Source organism: Salminus brasiliensis, chromosome 12 (assembly GCF_030463535.1).
Source record: "Salminus brasiliensis chromosome 12, fSalBra1.hap2, whole genome shotgun sequence".
NCBI lineage: Eukaryota > Metazoa > Chordata > Actinopteri > Characiformes > Bryconidae > Salminus > Salminus brasiliensis.
Window position 1 is genome coordinate 31,885,480 of NC_132889.1, and position 22,564 is coordinate 31,908,043.

At 42.9% G+C, this 22,564-nt stretch overlaps 1 protein-coding gene across 4 annotated transcripts in view; it reads left to right on the forward strand.

The window, feature by feature from the left end:
• znf385c (zinc finger protein 385C) overlaps positions 1-20,092 on the forward strand; it is a 118,874-nt gene extending 98,782 nt beyond the window's left edge. For 2 of the 4 annotated variants that reach the window (XM_072694181.1, XM_072694184.1), the window contains 7 exons: positions 515-619; positions 2,901-3,105; positions 8,861-9,163; positions 10,549-10,736; positions 13,685-13,783; positions 13,882-13,974; positions 14,722-20,092. In XM_072694181.1, coding sequence (XP_072550282.1) covers positions 515-619; positions 2,901-3,105; positions 8,861-9,163; positions 10,549-10,736; positions 13,685-13,783; positions 13,882-13,974; positions 14,722-14,949 — 1,221 coding nt within the window. In that variant the 3' untranslated portion in view covers positions 14,950-20,092. The remainder of the gene's footprint in view (positions 1-514; positions 620-2,900; positions 3,106-8,860; positions 9,164-10,548; positions 10,737-13,684; positions 13,784-13,881; positions 13,975-14,721) is intronic. The other 2 variants (XM_072694182.1, XM_072694183.1) reach the window with 2 other exon arrangements.
• The last annotated feature ends 2,472 nt before the right edge of the window (positions 20,093-22,564 follow it).

The following is a 22,564-nucleotide window of genomic DNA, read 5'->3' on the forward strand; positions in this document are numbered from 1 at the left end:
AACATCCTTCCGCTATCCCAGCTGGTCAGGCATGGCTGCGGATGGACAATGCACACATTCTTGGGGTCCTAAAGCAAACAGCGGTCCAGGCTGCTGCAGGCCGCTGCTGGGCAGTGTGTGTTCCCATGGCGTACGCTTGCGGGAAAGTCCCCGTCCCCTGGGTTTAAGGTTGCAGTGTGCACTTTTGTGGCACTTTTGTGTGCTGAGGCTAAACAAGCAGAGTCCAGGTGGGGGCTGGAGGACTTCTCTGAGGGGTAAAGACAGGAAGAGAGAGACTAGAGGAGAGTAGAAGTCAAAGCATGCTGCTCCTGCCCATCGGACTGTCATTCCTGCGTTGGTACCTGCATTATTCATATTTTGTCTGTTGTAAGAAATTCATTTCTGAAAACTCTAATTTCTAATTTTATTTCTCTCTCTCTCTCTCTCTCTCTCTCTCTCTCTCTCTCTCTTTCTCTCTCTCTCTCTCTCTCTCTCTCTCTCTCTCTCTTTCTCTCTCTCTCTCTCTCTCTCTCAGATGGACCCGGTACAGAAGGCTGTTATTAATCACACCTTTGGCGTTCCTCAAAAGAAGAAGCAGGTTATCTCGTGCAATATCTGCCATCTCCGCTTCAACTCTACGGTCAGTACTGAGTTTTAGGAAATCACTCTTTTTTTCATTTACTGCTCATTCTATCTCTCTCTCTCTCTCTCTCTCTCTCTCTCAAACACACACACCTCACATTACTGGTGACTTTGGTGATGATCAGTGTTCTGTATACCCCTATAGTATAGTAAAGTATAATAGATTATTGCTATATATGGTTGGTGTGGCGCAACAGATAACACCACTACCTGCCACTGAGCTACCACATCATGTAGGAGACTGGGGTTCGATTCCCGGTCTGAGTGACTATGCTGCGCTACACCAATAAGAGTCCTTGGGCAAGACTCCTAACACTACACTGACCCACCTCTGTAGTACGAGTAACCTTGTAAGTCGCTCTGGATAAGAGCGTCTGCTAAATGCCATAAATGTAAATGTATATACACAATATCTACACAAAAAAACTTGTATCTGCAAAATGGCGACTTTACAGGAGAAAGGAAAGCCTTCTTAACCTTCAGTGGAAGTCAACATAAAATATTTTATTCCAGGTCATTCTGGAGCATTTCTATTGGCCAATTATCATGAATTGACAGATTAGCATTATGTTTTAAAGTAAAAAAGGAAAAAAATGGTTTGAACCCCAGTTCATGCTTCTTGCCATCGGCAGCCAGAGTCCAGGAGAGCACAGTTGGCATTGCTCTCTCAGGGGTGGGTTGATGGCACTTCCTTCACACATCACTCCTAGTGTGATGTTGGTCAGCACAGGCATCTGTTAGGTGCTGTATCAGAGCTGAAGATCCGGCACTTTCCTCTGAGAGCTCTTGCTGCCTAGCGATGCGGCATTGATAACTGGCATCACATATGTCGATGACATGTGCCATTCTTCACCATCCCAGTGTTGAATTGGGTAGTTGGTTTTCCACGCTGGGTAAAAAAATGGGGTAATAATCTACGTAAAAGAGTAAAAGTTTTAGTTCATGCAAATCAGAACAGTGGCATCTGAACATACTGCTATCTGGTGGTTGAAGCTTCAAACGCAACACATAATGAACCTCTGTCTGACACCATTCTTTACATAATAAACTGTTTATTAATAATCAGTACTGCGCTTTTGAGCAGTGATACTGTATTGCAAAACATAATATTGTGATACTTTGATATAGTGATATTGTCTTACACCCCTAATCCTACACCTGTTTGTCAGTTCACAAGTAGTTTCTGTCCTTATAGGCAAGTCTGTTCACTTTGCACCATCTTTGCAACTCCGCCGAATAAAACCAGTATTTTAAATCATTTATAAAATCTGACAAAAACTCATAAATAGTTCGAAGCCTTCGACTCAAAAATGCCCCAAAACATCCTGATTCTTCATCTTGTTCTGGCTACTGCGCTTGCGCAGATCTCCACATTGGGGGTGGGGTGGATGTACCTCCACATAACCAGCAAGTTCATTGGCCCATTTTTGTTAATGCAGACGCCATGTTGAGTGTTTCGAGATCTCCCATTCACACCTCAACCAGTGGCCGGTCTCCTCATTTATTACGGCTCTGTTTCAGTTCATTTCAGTTCATCATGACCGTTCTGCACTGTAACTACAATGTTGCCACCTACTGGTTTAGAACTGCAGTATCAAACATACTTAAAATGAGGGTCAATCATGAAAAATAAATATTTATATATTAATATAAATATAAATAATAGTTTAATAATAATCAGATAATCTGTGTCTGAAGCCTGTAAAATGCTTTTCAGGTCAACCCTATTAACACTGATACTACTCTGACCAGGTCATCATATCAGGAAAATTTCAGACAGTCTGAAACACAAGTTACCAAAACATTAAAACAAAAAGGATAATGCAGCCGTTTTCTTCCTGCCTCACTCTCTTTCCCTCCTTCTCTCTCTCTCTCTCTCTCTCTCTCTCTCTCTCTCTCTTTCTCTCTCTCTCTCTCTCTCTCTCTCTGTAGATGTAAAGAGACCCTTCTCTCTCATTCCATATTATACATGCAATTATAGCTGCCCAACCCCCCAGGCTATATCTCCTCTTATCTGCTCCGTCCAGATTGAGATGTGTGTGTGCGTCTGTCTGTTTGCACACATCCTTGAGCAAATTACATTCTGAATATTAATCTACAAAACTGTTTGTTTTAATTAATATTTTACTCATTTATGTTTAAATGACATGGTTTTGCCTAAAGTTTCTAAAGTTTGTTAAACTTGCAAGTTAGTCAATTAAGCATCTATTACTCTCATTCTCGCTCTCGCTCACTTTCACTCTCTCTCATTCTCTCTTATTCGCGCTCGCTCTCTTCAGAATCAGGCCGAGGCGCATTACAAAGGTCATAAGCACGCTCGTAAGCTGAAGGCTTTGGAGGCTCAGAAGAACAAGCAGCACAGACGGCAGCTCGAGCACACGCACGGCCGAGAGAGGGAGAAAGAGAGAGAGAGGGACAGAGGGAGAAAAAGTGCACCTGAGCCTCTCCCTGCCCTTCTGGAGGCCTGCACGATGGAAGGATCCAGTGAGTGACCAGACGCTTGTGTGTGTGTGTGTGTGTGTGTGTGTGTGTGTTTGTAAGCTGTCAAGCTTGAAATGTATCCAAACTGGGCTCTAAATGAGCTCACACTCATAGCTTACCCTGCAGTAAAAGAAGCCTCCTGGCTCCTGGAATACACAGAAACACAGTAGCTCTCAGAAAGCTCTGATTCTACACACTGATATGTTTAACTGTCGCCAGTCAGGATGTACGCAATGTTAACCCTTTTATAAGTATGGTCCCACCAGTGGGATTTGCCATGGCTAGTCCCTAGTTGATAAGGTCTGTGAACCAGAGGACTTGAGCAGAGATAGTGTCCAACACAAATAACCCTGTAGGGGGATTTATTAATTTTTTTAGACAGTTTAGAGAAATGAGGAACACTTAAGAAAGTGAATACCTGGGCTTAACTGGAAGCTCCCAAACTTCCAGGCGAAGTGTGGGCCAGGGATGGCCGGGCGAACACCAGACTCCTTCCCCATAGGCACAGGCTGTTTAAGGCTCGGGGAAAACAAATAGAGAGCTGACAAAGTTGCAGTGATAGACCATATAGAGCTAAAAAGGAATGGCAGGAGGTTGGCACCAGTCATGGATGCTTTGGGCGCTCCTACGACAAGACACGCAGTGTTTATGACTTTCCACAACAAAGGTGCTGAATAGGCGGCTCTGGCGTCCAGCACCTTGGACAGCGGTATATGGCCATGCTTTGAATGTGCTGATCTAATCTATTTGCTTCCCTCAGCAAACAGAGTGTCCCTAAAACACTGCCTGAACACAGAGACATCTGCAATCTGTGTACATCAACCTATGTCCGCTAGTCGTACTGGCCGCATGCTGCTGCCCTGCTCATTTAAGCTCCATGTGTTTTAAGAAAGCATACTCAACATACACTCCTGTGATGTCCTTCCATTATTAGTTAAGACAGCACAGAAATGCTCCACGTTGTTGTCCATCAAATTCCGAACGCAATGCAACCAGATGATTTCCATCCGACCGGCAGAATGGTCACTAAGGGGGCCTGCGGGAAAAGGCTAGACTGGACACCGAACATGATGCAGTGACTCTAAACAATGGTGTTGAAAGCTTGTCCAGCATCTCCACAGCAGTTACAGTGAGCGAGTTCATGGGTGAAGTCCGAACAGGTCATCTAATTCCCCTCTTCGGCTCTCCTTAAAATTCTTACAGGATTATGGGTACTGTAGTTTGGGTAAGTGCGCCTGCTGTTTCCACCATGGAGAGAATGAACAGTATTAAAGCCTGGAGGATGAATTCAGAAGCTGACTGAGGCTTCATTACCCTTTTCATCCCCTCTCCTTCTCCATACATCTTCCATTTATCCTTCTCTTATCTCCATGAAGTATAATTCGGAAGCAAAATTGAGTGTGCGAAAGAATGTAATAAATGGAGGGAGGCAGAGAGACGCTGATTTTCCTCCACAGCTTTATGGACAGAGGAGTGGCGGAGCTGCAGCAAAAGAGAGAAAAGGATGAACGAGAAGAATGGAGCTGGAGAGAGAAGAGAAGAGAGAGCTCATCAAATCTGCTGTTAATATTCCGGCCCATTCCTGCTGAGGCGACCCGGAGAGGAAACATTCACAGAGGAGGGAGGAAAGGGACAGATTAGATAAGAGAGAGGGGGAGAGGGAGAGAGAGAGAGGGGGGGGGGGGGGGGAGAGAGAGAGAGAGAGAGAGGGGGAGAGAGAGAGGGAGAGGGGGAGAGAGAGAGAGTAAGAGAGTGGAGAAGAGTGTAAAGGAGGGTTGATTAGCCGGTCCAGCCTTTTTTATAGTGTCAATAATTTCAGTGTTTTTATGGTAATTAAACTTTGATATTGCGCTCCTTTGTTCGATCCTGAATCACTCACACACACTCACACACACACAGCAATGGGCTAACAATCCTGATTAACACTGGATGAAATTAACACACACACACACAGTGATATACATTCTCACGTGATGAATACACACTGGAGCTTTAGCTAATCATTGAGTGGGATTACGATTGCTTTCATGCTGCCACATTCATACACACACACACACTCTCTTACACACACATACACACGCATATGCACCTACACACACATCCAGCTGATTGCTTGATGAAATTAGTGCTGTTCTGTTATTAAGGCTGCAGCTGCAGGGGCCAATCAGCACGAACTGAACACGTCAACTTCCATTAAGCCAGAGAGACATGACACAGAGAGAGACAAGACGGGGTGAGTGAGACAGGGAGTGTGTGTGAGAGAGAGAGAGAGTAGGAAAGAGAGAGAGACATGAGGGAGAGAGAAAAGACGGAGTAAGTGAGACAGGGAGTGTGTGAGAGAGAGAGAGAAAGAGAGAGAGAGAGACATGAGGCAGAGAGATAAATAACGGAGTGAGTGAGACAGGGAGTGTGTGAGAGAGAGAGAGTAGGAAAGAGAGAGAGACATGAGGGAGAGAGAGAAAAGGCGGAGTGAGACAGGGAGTGTGTGTGTGAGAGAGAGAGAGAGTAGGAAAGAGAGAGAGAGACATGAGAGAGAGAGAGGAGGCGGAGTGAGTGAGACAGGGAGTGTGTGTGAGAGAGAGACACGAGGGAGAGAGAGAAAAGACAGAGTGAGTGAGACAGGGAGTGTGTGTGAGAGAGAGAGTAGGAAAGAGAGAGAGACATGAGAGAGAGAGAAAAGGCGGAGTGAGACAGGGAGTGTGTGTGAGAGAGAGAGAGAGAGTAGGAAAGAGAGAGAGAGAGACATGAGGGAGAGAAAAAATACGGAGTGAGTGAGACAGGGAGTGTGTGTGAGAGAGAGACATGAGGGAGAGAAAAAAGACGGAGTGAGTGAGACAGGGAGTGTGTGTGAGAGAGAGAGTAATAAAGAGAGAGAGACTGTGTGCGAGAGACAGAGAAAGACTGACAGACAACAGAGGGTGCAAGATAGACAGGGAGAGAGACATGACAGAGACAAAGGGAGAGAGAGTTGAAGAGAGAGAGTAGGAGAGAGCAGCAGAGGGCATAGAAGAGGATAGATGAAGAGACAGGGAGAGAGAGAGGACGAGAGTGAGAGACAGATGTATGGGGAGAGAGTGTGTGAGAGATAAAGAAATGGGATAGAGTTGAGAAAGAAAGTCACTGAGAGACAGTGTGTGTGAGAGAGAGAAAGAGAGAGAGAGAGACATACAGAGAGAGAGGTGAGAGAGGGCGCAGGAGTGAGAGAGGGATGTTATAGGGACAGACAGGAGTTGTGTACAGCTGTGTAAAGCAGTGTGTTTGTGTAGTTGAGTGATTAACTGCATTTTAATCAGCTCATCAGAGAGCTCTCTCTCCACCGCTGCTCTGGGCTGCTGGAAGTGCAGTACTGCGGCTCTAGATGTGCTGGGGATAAAAGTTAGGAGTCTCTGTAAATATGCAGCCCTTCTGTACACAGAGCAGTAGGAGTGAACTCATACATTCAGTAAGAGAAGGAGAGAAGTTTAAAAATAAAAAGTATTGGGACACCTGCTCATTCATTGTTTCTACTGAAATCAAGGGAATTAAAAATGGTTTATCTGGCTTTTGTTAGAGTAACTGTCTCTACTGTCCAGGGAAGAAGGCATTCTACTAGATTTAGAGCATTGCTGACTCCTCAACTCACCCCAAAAGTACTGGAAGGAGCACTATCATCATTCCAGAGAACACAGCTCACCTGCTCCACAGCTCAATGGCATTAGGCATTGTGCCAATAGTTCATAGTTATCTGCTCCCGAGAGTCCTATTCTATTGGCAATACTTCTCTACAGTTACTAGACAAGCGATGTGTTTGTGTGCATTTGCACATTTGTGTCAGCAATGGCTGCAGCTTAAAATAGCTGAATGCATTCATTAGAAGTTGTGGCCACAAATATGTGGACATATAGTGCACATACTGGCATATACTGAGGTGCTCCACTTATGTGGAGTGTAATGCAAGTTTAGCAAGAGCACAAAGCCGGTGTCTCCTCATTCTCTCACTTGTCTCTGGTGGGTGAGCTGACCACTCTTATGTGAACTGATCTGTAGACGTCTCACCGATTTTATGATGGCAGACACTCCCTGGTGGGAGAAATTTTCTAGAGGCCTCGAAGGATGTGAGAAGAGAAATGCACTTGATCTAGTAGGAGTACACTGGACAGAAGGACTGTGTGCACAAAGGGTTTTTACACCTGAATGAAGTGCGAAAACTAATGAAATGGAGTGAATTGCATTGGGTAACACTGAATGCTCATGTCCCTATGGTGTGTGGGTGGGTGTCCGCTTTTGGACAATGACTGTGCAGGATTTCTGTAGTAGAGAGATTGGTCTTCACCATTTCTGGTGCGGATCACATTCGTGTTCTTACCGTTATCACTGGAGTCCACTGGGCTCGCGGATGAGAGAGCGTATAAAAGAGAGGGAGGGCAGAGTGGTGGAGAGACTACTGGAGAAAGCAACCACAAAATAAAAGAGGCTTTATTGGGCTCAGTGGTCTATTGCACTACCAGTATGCCCCGGGGCTCACAAGTTCAAATCCAGAGCCAAGCTGCTTTGCCATCAGCGACCAGAGTCAGAGAGAGCACAATTAGCCATGGTCTTTCCCCTCATCACTCCTGAAGCGATGTTGGCTGGTGTGGTGGAGCCGGGAACGCTTCAAATGTATTGGAGGAGACGTGTTAAGTCCTTACCCTTCTAGTTTCGGGGGCACCGCTAGTGCTAGTGGGAGTTATGAACAGGTGGGTTAATTGGCAGTACCAAATTCCTATAAACAAATTACTTATTAAAATAAAGAAGCTTTAATGTTGATACGCGTCAACAATGTCTGCTGCAGGAACATGCAGAATAAAAAATAATGAAGAAAAGCTTTGACTGACTCACTCAATTTTAGAGGAGACTGTATAAATGGGATGAGCATTGGGCTAAGGCCATTCCAGTCGTGCATAATCTCCATCTCCAAAATATGTGTAATTACCAGACGGTAACAATAAAAGTGTCAAAATAATCATTTTTATTAACTCAATAGAAGCATATTTTTACACTAACTATACCAGCACTAGAGGTCTAGAGTAGGGGCGATTTAAGTGGCAGCTATATAATTGGGATGACCATTGGGTGGCCAAGGCACGTTAAGTAGGTTCAAAGTTTATAAACCACCAAAACACGTCAAAACACAAGTTTAGGCCAATTTGTGTTTTTGTGGGGTGGAGGGATTATTCCCAATTTTCTCCCCATTTAAATTGCTTCTAATTCCCATCCACTAACTCGGACTGCCTGTATCACACATTGCTACAAGTGTATGAATTTCCGCTCCACCTAGTGCTGCAGTATTAGACATGCAGCTACGAGCGACAGGATGTAGCTGCTGCATTATTTAAGGTACATTAAATAATGCTTGTTTCTTATTAGGTATCATCGCAAAGTGTAATGCAAGGTCATTGGGCTCCAAGCTGAACACACTTGGAGGAAAACACTAACCACCAAATCTGTTAACAGCAGCTAACAGCAGCTAACAGACACCCAACCTGTCTGGAATCACTCAGAGTGATGGACAAGAGGTTGATTAGTGTAGCATAGTGGGTAATTAGGTAGCTGCCTTTTGCCGTAACAGTCTAGGGTGAGATTCACAGATGGCTGTGGCATCACCAGGGACTGAACCTTCCTTTTTTTCACATACAATATTGTGGGCTTGTTTTTTTTGTATATGCCATTGGCGATTTAGGAAGGTGACCTAGGTAGGAAGGTAACCTCTCTCTCTCGCTCTCTCTTTCTCTCTCTGTAGCTGTTCTCTGTGACTCTGTAGACTCTGTAGTTAAGATGGAAGTTGCTCAGTCCAGCTCAGTCATCCTGACTCCAGTATCGGAGGTGTCATCCGTGGACGTGCCAGTGTCCTCTCCACCCTCTCAGCACTCAGATGGCCCGCAGGACACCACTTCCGTGCCCAGCGAGGGGGCTGCTCAACAGGACAGCCCAGCAGGAGAGGCCCCAGCAGAGAAAGAGCCGAGGAGGAACAGACAGCACCTCTATTGTCCCGTCTGCAAAGTGACCGTCAACTCGACCACTCAGCTGGAGGCACACAACAGTGGTACGTAGATGTGTGTTAGGCCTTTTTGGTATCTGAGTTGTTTGGGGACTTCTTGGCGTCCTTCAAAAAGGCACCACTTGCCTTTACAGTGCATTAGTAACAGACAGTAATCTGATGTAACCATGCGTCAGCCAATAGGAGATGGTCTGGGACGCGTTGTAGCATAGTGGATAACACTACTGCTCTACATATTGAAGACTGGAGCTTGATTTACCACCCAAACAAACATACCACACTGTCCAGTATCAACAACATGTGCATTCTTTGATGGAAACCACAGCATCCTGAACATGGCCTGTTTTGTGTTTGGGGTGTAAAGTGCTTCAGCCTGAACTCAGTCATGCTGATTTTGGTATTTTTAAGCATGTAGGAATATTAGGACTCAGTGTCAAGTGAGCAATGGCATTTTCTCGGTTGTCCACTCTCGGATCCTCATCGTTTCGCTGAGGCACATGGCACCTCCATAGGGTTCAGCAGTGATTCCTGTTCCTCAATGCCATCTGCTGTCTTGGTACTCCAGGCTGTGCCATTTCAGAGTCCCCTTCTGGCCATTTTTTTCCCTGGTGGGAGAAATGCTCTAGGTCTCAAAGGATATGAGAAGAGAACTGCACTTGATCTAGTAGGAGTACACAGGAGTGCCAGGAGTACATTCCTCTTCATCCAGAGCCACTGACTGCTTTTTTTAGCATCTCTGGAAAGATCCTTCACTGGTTAGTCGTAGGCCTTTCCCCTCACTCTCATCTCCCTAAGAAGGATGTAGTCGACAAAGGAAGGAGGAGAAGGACTAACCGCTCAATCACTGTTGCGCACATTGGGATGTGTCCTCCCCATTTAACCCATCCAAGCAGTGAACAAACACATGCACACACTACTGAGCACGTCCAGAGCGGCCCAAGGTGCAGCACCAAGGGAGTGGTTTGGGTTCAGGTGCTTTGCACAAGGGAGCATTATGTCGGTTCAGGAAATCAAACCAGCGACATTCAGGTCACAAGGCCTGAGTGACGGGCCACAAGCAATCAGGTGTGAGCATAGTGTACCAAAGTTTCTTGCGCTAATAGGCCATAGGCTTCACCTCTTCCTCCCATGGCACCATAGGCTGAAGGATATAGGTGAGATGTAGATGTGTGGACCATATTACAAAGCCTCTGGCCCAAGTCTACCAATATCTTCCAGTGTCTTGCCCAGCCGAAATTACTGGCATCTGGTCTTGTAAAGAGCCTGACTTGGCCCTCACCTCCCCGGACGAATGGGGGAAGAGCGTTGGGCAGGGCAGAGGGAGCATGCAGGGTCTTCTCTATGACACTGGTTGAGGTTGTTGGGGAACTGCAGGTGTAATATACACATAAGGTTATATATGTGTGTGTGTGTGTGCGTGTGTGTCACAGGGACCAAGCACAAACTGATGCTGGAGGGACAAAGTGTGTTGCCACGACGACGGGGGAAGGCACTGTCCTCCCGTGCCACATGCAAAAGCAAGCGACTGGCTAACAAGGGCAGCATGGGCGTGGCCAACAAGAGCTTCCAGTGTGAAGTGTGTGAGATCCACGTCAACTCGGAGACCCAGCTCAGCCAGGTAACAAACGCACACACACACTTTCAGGCACACACAGGCTTCTCAAAATTCCACGAATACGACTAAAGGAAAACCCAGTGGATCTGAGTATGGAAAAGCCAGGATGTTGGCAGAAAGACAGAGTTCACATTAGGTCTGCTCTAATACATACTGTTAAATTCAAATGCAGGCTTCACTCACATTTAGTTACATTTCCATAACAAGTATTCACTTGAAAATGTTTTCCCATTTTACTGCTTTTATACATGGAATCATGGGTAATAAACCTTGGCTCTTAATACAAAAGTGAAAACAGATTTGAATACAAAAATATTTGAAATAAATAATAAATAGTTATCTCAAAATTAAAAGCTAATTTAATAAAAATATATCATGTTAAATCAGCAATTACATAAATATTCACCCCCTTAAAACAGAGCTCCAGGCAATTGATGCTACTAGTCTCACAGTAATGGAGACTAGTGCAGGGAATGTGTCTCAAGTGATTGTAGCATAAAGACGCCTGTCTGGAAGCTCCAGTCACTGGTTAGTCAGTATTCCTGGCTACAAATACCATGAAGACAGAGGTAGTTGGGATGGATACAATACAATCTTCAAGTCACTGAACATTCTCTGCAGAAAAGGAAGCAATATGGCACATGTGTAAATCTGCCTGGAGCAGGCCACCTCACAAACTGAGTGACCGTGCAAGAAGGAGACTTGTGAGGGAGGCCACCAAGACACCCATGACTACTCTGAGGGAGCACATACTCCTTAAGAATAGTCATAGTTGACATTAGTAAATTATTGGAGAAAAAATCAGCTAATTACATTGACTATTAATCCAGTTACCAGTTCAGCCATGTGACTAATATGACCATTCCAGCACCACTCAAGTCCAGAGCTTTGTTATATTGATTGGGATGTCAATTACTGTCAGGTAATCAGAAACAAAATGATGATGATGATGATGATGATAATGATAATGATTATTACCATCATTAGTCTTATTATACAGTATACCTGATTGGCTGATAATCCACCTATTCTATGATCCTTACACTCATTACACATGCCAACCACTCCAGCGTACCCTTCCATCATTTACTTCAGGTAAAATTATGGATAAGTAGACCTGCTTTCAGTTAGTCTGTTATTTCGTTGGTGTGTTTATGTCTAAAAAACTAGTCATTTAAGGTGTTATACGCTTTATCAAACAATCAAAAACTTGGGTTCTGTAAAACTGCACTTTGCAGCAGAAAGGCTTTTTAATGGCCGGCTACACAGCTGCAGAAAGGAACTCCTCCTAAATTTAGTGGCAGCTCATTTACCACCTCTTCTGTTTGGGAACACTTGCTTTTCAGCAGTCCTACAGCAGTGTGAATGCCTTATAAACACTTTGGATAAAGTGAAGAAGAAGCTGTGACATTGTGCCGTCATGGATTTTCCAGCCTCAGCGACGGTACTGCTAATGTTACAGTTTCATTTGCACAGGCCCAGCTCAGTGAGTGTCTCCCTAATCCGCTAAATACATCTGCTAAAGAAAAGCAGTGAAGAAGGTCTTCAGTAAAAAACTTCGTCTTATCTTAGAAATGTTGTTTTGGTCTTGGGAAATCAATTTTGTGTGTGTGTGTGAGAAAGAGAGAGAGAGAGAGAGAGATTGTCCCTTTCTTCTTGCCATGCCAGTTAGCCATGATTTCTAATTATATTTTATGCCTTATTAAAAGCTTACTTCATCTGTAAAATGAATTAGGAGTGTTGAAAGCGAGGGAAGATAATGAAGAAAGAGAAAATGAGTAAATTGGAGGGGGTGCTTTGCTGCTTTTTTGTAATTCATATGCAGGTTTTTACTTTAAGTTTTTAGGAGCTAAATGTTCTACTAGATATAACCACATGTTTGTGTTTGTAAAATTGACATTTTCTGTAATAATGATTAATGCTGTATATTAAGGGCATGTCACATTAACACATCTTCACTCTCCTAATATATGAACAAAAAATCCAAAATCTCATTAACTTTCAATAGATGTCAGGGTAAAAAGATTTCATTCTGTTAAATTCTGTCTATTTGTTAAGAAATGTTAATAAATGTAAAGGACAACTGCCAGATTCACATAACATCAAAAATTAAAAACAAAATATTGGTATTATTGAAAAAAGCTATTATTAAAAAGTTATTTTGTTTATTTGAAAACAGCGACAGTCTTTTACCTCGTGTGATCAAATAGAACAACAGAAATGTTCAAAACTAAGCAAAATCAAAAAATGTCCATTAACTTATAGAGTTTTCTATGGCAGCAACAATATGTAAGAGACTTGAACAGGTCCTTTAAGTATATCTGATGGTTTTATGGGGTTCTGGATAGGACTAGATTCGCACACTTCTGGTTTTGTGTTATATTGTGTATTAAAGGTCATCTCTAATCAGCTGTACACACACCTGAACTAAATATATCTTAAATACAACTGAACATTAAATTTGTGAAAATGTGAAATCTAGACTCAATCATAATCCTGACTGTTACAGATCACTGAGATCACTCAGCTTTTAGGTGATTAATAAGGAGTAGAGCATTGAGTGTTAAGTTATATCATAGTTCAGAGCTAATATCTTGTGGTACTGTAGATACTTGAAGTGCTGTTGATACCCTGACAATGAATTAATATAAATAAAACGGATAAAAGTACATCATTTACAGTATGCAATCTGGTATGTAATTTACAGTGCAGTAATTAATAATCCTTAAATTATTAGATAAAATATCTAAAATGCATTTCTAGTTTTTTTAATGATATTATTTTTTATTTATATAATTTCTAATGTTTAAGTTGTAGATTATGTGTGCTGTTCATTTATATACAATATAATGATCTTTCTTATTTGACTTATTGGACTGCCTGTCCAATAATAATAATAATAATGATCAGGCTTTAGTGACTGTTCTATGGCTGTTCTTTCTTGACTCTAGCACATGAACAGCCGCAGACATAAAGACAGATTGGCAGGAAAGCCCCCAAAGCCTAAGTACAGTCCACACAGCAAGACTCCACCTACCTCAGGAGTATCGGTAAGACCCACATAAAGACAGCAACACACACCAAATTTTACACATACCCATACACACACACACACTCTTCACAGTCTTTACTCTGATGTGTGTTTTAGCAGAGTGTCAGGTGGAATGGCTACGCGGGAGGAGCTGTGTCAGCCATGAAGAAAGTCTTTAACCAGTACAGTCTCACCTCTTTATCTTCACAGGTAAGTGACAGACCAGCGGCTCACTTGATCCATTGAGTTCAGCTGACTGAAGTGTGTGTTAATCATTTCTGAAAACTGAAAGATGTAATCAGTAGAAATACAGTTTTCTTGTGAGGAAAAAGTTACGCCACCCCAACATTTATCACTACTTTAAACGTCTAAAATTAGAATCAGCTGCAGAACATCAGCTGCAGATGATTAGAACATGCCTAGAGAGGATTTTGAAGGAGCCTGTCTTATTTAAACCTCAGCTATTTTGGTTGGTTTGCTCTTGAGTGTTGAAGTGAATGGTAAAGATCACCATAGTGAGATCCAAAGAGCTCTCTGAGGCCTTCAGAGTAAAGGCTGTAGATGCAGAGGAGTCTGTGAAGAGGTTTAAAAAGATCTCAGAACAGAAGATGTGGACAGAAGTCTCTGACAATCCTAAAATGTCATCACAAGACTTACAGGTAGCTCTTGATACAGGTGATGTTCTTGCATTAGGGGTGGTGCTGGTGGTGCTGCCAGATTTAGAAGATTTTGGTTCTCTTTAGGCTCATTCTCAACATCATATTGTCATATTGATGCTAATCAGGTGTTGCTTTTCTTCTAATAGACTTTTCGACTGCTGACTTTGTCACTTTGCATTTTTCATGGACCTGCGAAGACATTACTTGACTGATGTGCTCATTTCTGTTCACATCTCTCTTTCTGTGTCTCTCTCTCTCTCTCTCTCTGTCTCTCTCTCTCTCTCCTTATCTCCTTTAGACCAAGCTGGCTCTACAGAAGCAGTTGACTAAACATTTGACGACCAGCTTCCTGCCCACCCCAATAACCCCGCCGACTCTTTGCACGGTGGCAGCCAATCCGCTTACACTCCGACACCCTGCCGGGGCTGCCTTCATTCAGACGCCGATCTTAGGCCCCACCCTCTTTCGACCTGCTCCAGGACCACTTCGTGCTACACATACACCTGTTATCTTCTCACCTTATTAAAGTATGCATATAAATGATAGCGTGCACACACACACACACACAAGCATGCACTCATGGTATCAACATAACACTGCTGTCATTACAAAGCCTTGGATTTCTGATATTAATGATTTTTTAAGATCTATCAGTCCATTTACCATAGGGGCAGTGGTGGCTCAGCGGTTAGAGCTCCGGGCTGTTGATAACAGGGTTGTGGGTTCGATTCCCCGGCTTGGCACAAGCCACTGTTGGGCCCTTGAGCAAGGCCCTTTACCCTTTCTGCTCCCCAGGCGCTGGAGTTGGCTGCCCACCGCTCTGGGTGTGTGTGGCTGCCTCTAGTTCACTAGTGTGTGTGAGTGTGTGTTCACTACCACAGATGGGTTAAATGCGGAGGACACATTTTGCGCCCCTTTACCTTTACCTTAAATTGCTCACACAGGGTAAAGGGCAGTATTCAAATCATGTCAAATGTAAAATTCAATGAAAAAAAAGAGACAGAGTTACAAGCTTTTGTTATGACAGCAATGATACATATGACTTACAGTCTATTTTCACACACTCTATACTACAAAAACATCACCTGATACAGATATACCTTGTTCTATGGAGAAACACATACACTGCACACTAGACACACACACTCTGAAAGTAGTATTGCACTGAATTTACTTGATTGAGATGTGTACCATAATTTCTACATGAGTGCGATATATTACTTCAACATAATTATTCCCTAGTAGCCTAAGACCTGGTGTATACAGCATGCAGTGGGACATTTGAATCCAACTATATGAATATAAGGCTTTTTGGAGACATGGAAGGGAGGGAAGGGAAGCTGCAGGAGGAGAAACAAATGTCTAAAGGGTGTCTGAAGGGTGTTAGGTGATTATTAATTTTTCTAAAACACAGCTAAACCTAATGAGGAACATTATCATAATAAGTCCTGCGTGTAGAGTTTATTTTACATTGTGGAACAAGCATATTTTGGCTATTGGCTGTAGCTAGATTGCTAGGTTCCTCTGCAACTGTGTGTAGTTCAGCTCTCTATTTAGCACAAAAGGAGGAAATAGGAAAATACTGTCTCGCCACCTAAAAAGTAGTGAAAGTGAGTAGAACGTTGTCGCTGAGACCCCCTCCATTGCTGTGGAAAGTATAATCCATCTTAAAGGTGCCACAGAATGGAAAGCTGTATTTACCTGGGTATGGTAATTAGAGTTCAGTACAAAGAAGTGACAAACCATGAACCTCAAACACTGTACTCGCCTGTATAGGTAGCCCAACTGGGAACCACAACGTTTTTTCTGCAGGTTATATGTTGCCCCCACATATGGATGCCCACCAGGGTCAGTGATAGAAGCAGGAGGGGTTAAACATGGGCCCCATCTGGGTTGTACACTGCATATGTGTGGGCCTAGATGGGACCCATGTGAGATTAGGGTGTGCTGTAACAATGGAGCCCATTTGGGAAGCCCAACTGGGTCCCAGTAATACATGTACAAACCCACTCATCTGAGCTCATGCCCACTTGGGACCCACCTAGCCCAAAATTCACCCATGCAAGCCCCACCATATGTCAACTGGGAAGTAAAAACGGTTCTAAGTTCTAACCTCTAAAACCTCATAACTGTTAAGTAACAATAATTTTTATGTATACCCCCCAAAATTTCACATGCACCCTGCCCACAAGCTAAAGCCTTTTAAAGCTAAACACAATGGTTACTTATTGAATATAGAGAATATAGAAGAGACGCTAAAGCTAAGGCTAAGTGCTAACATTAGACTCACTGGAAAAGGGATAATGGCTAACCCAATGCTAAAAGCTTACTCTGATTAGCTGATGATAGGCTAAAAGCTAACGCTACACTCTGCGGAAAAGGGAGAATGGCTGACCCAATGCTAAAAGCTTACTCTGATTAGCTGATGATAGGCTAAAAGCTAACGCTACACTCTGCGAAAAAGGGAGAATGGCTGACCCAATGCTAAAAGCTTACTCTGATTAGCTGATGATAGGCTAAAAGCTAACGCTACACACTGTGAAAAAGGGAGAATGGCTGACCCAATGCTAAAAGCTTACTCTGATTAGCTGATGATAGGCTAAAAGCTAACGCTATACACTGTGAAAAAGGGAGAATGGCTGACCCAATGCTAAAAGCTTACTCTGATTAGCTGATGATAGGCTAAAAGCTAACGCTATACACTGCGGAAAAGGGAGAATGGCTGACCCAATGCTAAAAGCTTACTCTGATTAGCTGATGATAGGCTAAAAGCTAACGCTACACACTGTGAAAAAGGGAGAATGGCTGACCCAATGCTAAAAGCTTACTCTGATTAGCTGATGATAGGCTAAAAGCTAACGCTACACACTGCGAAAAAGGGAGAATGGCTGACCCAATGCTAAAAGTTCATGTTATGCCATCTGGAGCAAACGTTTAGTCTCTGGAGTGACTGAAAGGGCTAAAAGCTAACCTAGTCAAACAGCTACAGTCTCTTTAGCTAGCTAACCGCACTCTGTCTAGACACTGAGAGGATCCGAAAAAGACACTCGAGAATAATTACAAAAAAATGTGTGTTTGCTGTTGTTATTGTTACAGTCCTAAGCTATGCTATGTGATGTAAACAAGTCAATAAAAGCTGTTTTTGGGGGTGTTTCTCTCACAATCCCAGCAAAAGATAAAGATAAATCAACATGTTTCATTTCTAGGCAAAATAACAGGGTGGTAAACAGGCTTTTTAAACAGTATCTGAGCATTTTTCGCCCCAACTAAAGTCAAACACTTACTATTTATACCTCAAAATAACATAAAAATACTCAGTGCATGCATTCTATGGCACTCCTAAGTAAGTTCAATGATGACGCTGTGTTGATGTAGTGTATTGCATGCATGTGAACATTCGGACGTACACATTTATATCATCATCATTCAATGCATTACTTTTTTCAGTGCAATACACTCTTAAAAAACACACACACACACACACACACATACACACACATACACTCACACCAACTCCCTGCACTCTCCTCTAAGACTGTGGCATCTACTGAAGTGTCACTCTTGAACTATGCAGCACAGAGACGCAGAAAGCAAGAGACAGAAAAGGTGAGAGAGATGGACGACTCAAGAGAAAAGAAAATGGAAGCATAAGGAGGAGAGTGAACGCACACCCCGTCCTCCCCTCCCGTCCCCTCCCGTCCCCTCCCGTCCTCTCCCGTCCTCCCCAGGCTGTGGGTGGGGCCCTAGGGCCCTCATTGACCCACTCACCCGTCTCTCCATTCCTCCAACGAGGGGTTAAGTGGTAGGCCACGCCTCCTGGGATACTCAGCATCGGCCGGCGAGCGGAGCCTCTGGCTGAGACCTCGTTTGATTTTCTAAGACATTAATCGTAGGTTTTTATCGTGTAATTTATTAGGAGAACAATAATATTAGAGACGTAGAGCTAATTTTTAGTGAGACAAATGCAAACATCCCTTTACTCGAGGCCTCATAAACATGTTTTTTTTATCTTCTGACATTTCGTTCTTTTAATAAGTGTCTATGCCTTTCATTTTGTTTTGGTTGTCATTTGAAAGTCGATGGTTTTTTTAATACCAACAAACATGTTATTGCTCCCCCAGAACCTGACCATAGCAGCTGCTGCTTTGCATTATGGGTAATCATTGCGATGCTGCGCTGAGTGCATGTGTAACGGATTGAGATGACAATTTGCAGCCAAATCAGCCCTCTATTGCGAACATGCATACACAACTGCGCACACACACACACACACACTCGCACAATCAGTGATCCAATTTCGTCTGCATAGATTAGGTGATTTTGTGAGTCAGGCTTGCTCACACACACACACACACATACATACACGTACACACTCATACAAAAATGATTATGGCGGTAGTCACAGTTTGACGTGGCCTTTCATGTCGGTGTATTTTGCTCTCGGTATTGTCTCATTAAGGCCTCACAAAGGTCAGCCTGTCTGTCAAAATCTGTCTCCCATCCTGCTTTGATTAAGATCTGAACTCTCCTCATGTAATTTGTGTGTGAGAGAAAGCGTGTGTGTGTGTGTGAGAGAAAGAGTGTGTGTGTGTACATGTGTGTGAGTGTGTGTGTCTGTCTGTGACAAATAACCAGTCAAAGCCTGATCTCAACACTTCATTCTCTTGTACATGCTCCATTGAATCTGTGTGGTTCAGCAGCGCCATCTGCTGTCCAGAAGCTGCATTACAATCAATGCTCTGGATTTATCCTAATCCAGCCTGTTGTTCCAATACTGTTTTTAAAGTGCCCTCGTTGACTTGCCTCGCCATCTTCTTCCCTTGGGGGAATTCCCAAAGCTGTCAGAAGTGTCTTTAACTATATGTGTATATTGTCCATAAGTGTCCATAACTATATTAGCACAAGTGATCTTGTTTTGTAGATCCAGGAGGGATCAAGTAAATAGAAATGTGGATTCAGAACAATAAAATACTTAATATATCAAAACGTTTAGCAGCACACACTACTCCACCTGCTGTTCATGGCCGCTGCTTATACAGGCTACTTCTAGCTTGCTAGCTAATCTAGCTGTATTGGGCAGTACAGCTAGTAACAAAAAGCAAGAAATGTCCCGCTATTCTGAATTGAAATGTTAATTTGAGGAGATAGTGCCCTCTTAAGGAGCCCCCCAGTGCTATTGACGGAGAGACTTAACCATTAGTTAATTAGCCAGACTTTGGAACTTGCTCAGAAGGTATAGAACCAGGATCAGGACTGGACAACAAAGCAATTTAAGAGAGATATCAGTCATGACGGACATTAACAGTGCTTCACAAGGGATGATTGTTGTTTTGAGAGAGACAACTGATAAAGTCTCATGTTAAACAGGTTGCCTGAGTTATTAATAGCTGCTCGGCTACCATAGTTAGTTTCTAATTTCTTAATTAAATCTTTGGATCTTTGGATTTTTTATACAATTCAACAAATTGTTAATTATATTAATAAAAATAATTATTATTCTAAAATTGGACTTAGTTATGTTATATGTTGCACCCTGAGTTCCTCAAACTTATCGCTAAGTTCCTAAAATGTTAATGTACACTCTGAGTTACGTTAATGTTACGCTCTGAGTGTGTACATTATGCTATAAGTGTGTATGCTTCACTTGGAGTTTGTATGTTACACTCTGAGTGTGTTCGTTACACTCTGACATTGTATGTTACGCTCTGAGTTTGTTTGTTACACTCTGAGTGTGTATGTTACGCTCTGAGTTTGTTCGTTACACTCTGAGTTTGTGCGTTACACTCTGAGTGTGTATGTTACGCTCTGAGTTTGTTCGTTACACTCTGAGTTTGTACGTTACACTCTGAGTGTGTACGTTACGCTCTGAGTTTGTTCGTTACACTCTGAGTTTGTACGTTACACTCTGAGTTTGTTACACTCTGAGTGTGTATGTTACACTCTGAGTGTGTTCGTTACACTCTGAGTGTGTTCGTTACGCTCTGAGTTTGTACATTACACTGTGTGTACGTTATGCTCTGAGTTCATCAAACGTTACACTCTGAGTTTGTATGTTACACTCTGAGTTTGTACGTTACACTGTGTTCATCAAACGTTATACTCTCAGATAATCAGGTAGTTAAACAAACCGAATCTCAATCCTAAACGGTAACAAACTCAGAGCGTAACATACAACCTCAGAGTATAACGTGTGATGAAGTCAGAGTGTAACATACAAACTTCATCAAACATTACACTCTTTCTGAGGCTCTGAGTTTGTTACAGTTTAGGATTGAGATTCGGTTTGTTTAACTACCTGATTATCTCACTGAGGCTACCCAGAAATTGTAATAATATATATACTAAATAAATACTGTATTAGTTTGTCACTTTGTCTCAATGTATTTTGAGCTTTCTGGCCAAGGAAAGTGTGTTTCTGTTGATAATCAGTCCATTCCTTGTTGTCGTTTCTGCCAATAGTCTGCACACTTTCTAGTAGTGAGGAGAAGTCAAAAGGGCATTTATTGGAAACACTATTGGAACATGTGACACAATTCCTAATCAGCATTTCCTCACTTTCGGTGAACTGAGGCTTCTTAATTCTGATTCTGGATCTGCTGTGATGTGTGTTGCAGCTCTGTCTATGCGTTACACTCACTACTGTCTGTTGCTGATTTTCCATGTTCTGAAATATTATGATATTTTGCAAAGTTTTTATGAAGATTACTTTAAAAAAAACGTCTATCTATATTAGGTTAAAGTTTATCTGTAGGTCTGAAACATAGAGTATATAGAGTCTTTATCAGATTCATTATTGTCATTATTGTTATGATAAGAACAGTTTCTATTTAAGGGTCTTCTGTTGTTTTGTCGATACGTACAAAGATATGCCATGAAGGAGGTAGTGTATTTAGACTGGGACTAAAGAAATGGAAGTAAATGGGAGCTCCAAAGCCTACAGTCGTGGATGAGTCTCAGGGCTCCTGTTTCAGCTCTGTTCGAGAAGAAAGCACCCCCTAGAGGAGTCCCCCCTCCCCATCGCGGCGCTATACATGGACAGAATTGACCATCAGCCGTACTGGAACTTTCTCAAAAGGCACAGAACCTGGATCAGAATAAACTTGGCTGTGTTACGATTAGGACGTACAAAGTTAGGACTTCTCCTGGACTTTCAGAACTTTTGGATACGCCTGCTTCTCTCTCGATGCGAGTGTGAGTATGTGTGTGTTGATATTCTTTGTACATCCTGCTGAGCCAACACTCACCTGGACACAAAGGGGATAAATGTGAATGAGGTGTGGCGGGCCTGTCGGCCCCTTCAGGCTTAACCTTTGCCTCTGCAGCTGTTGTTACAGAGATGTTCAAGGAGACAACAGCACATTGTGGCCAGGCTGGGTCATAATGTTGCTAGCTTGCTTGCTGTGTTGCCTCTGTGCTAATTTCTGAGAGATTTAAAGGGGAATTCCACTGATATTCCTCAATTTCTGCATAATTCAGTTGCTGAGATTGAACCGAAGCGTTTCAGAGCATAGGGTCAGCAGTGGTGACAGGAACCAGCAGTCCACAACACAAATATTGCCATTTCATTTGCTACCCAGAATGACCAGTGAGCCTACACATGTCCCTTGAGTGTGTGTATGTAATGTTGATAGTAGTAGAATAGTGGTAAAAATACACTTTTCTATTCGCACTGCATGCTACCATTGCTAGTAAAGTCCAAAAAAAGTTTGTGGACACCACTTTGAATGAATGTATTCAGCTACTTTAAGTTGCTCCCGTTGCTGATTCAGATGTGCAAATTTATACACACACACAGCTTGTCTAGTTCCTGTAGAAAAGTACTGCCAATAGAATAAGACTCTCTGGAGCAGATAACCATGAACCAATTGGCACAATTTCTCATTTCTAATGCCAGGCGTGGGCTAGAGGGGTTTAAAGCCCCCCAATATTGGAGCAGGCTGTGGAGCAGTGGAAGAACTGTGTTCTCTGGAATGATGGTCGGTGCTCCATCCAATACTTGTAGGATGAGTTGAGGGGGTTGAGGGGGGGTGAGGTGGGGAGGTGATCATCCAACATCCTGTCCTCACTAACGCTCTTGTCGCTGAATGCAATCAAATCCTCACAGCAATGCTCTTTCTAAAATCTAGTAGAGAGCCTTCTTC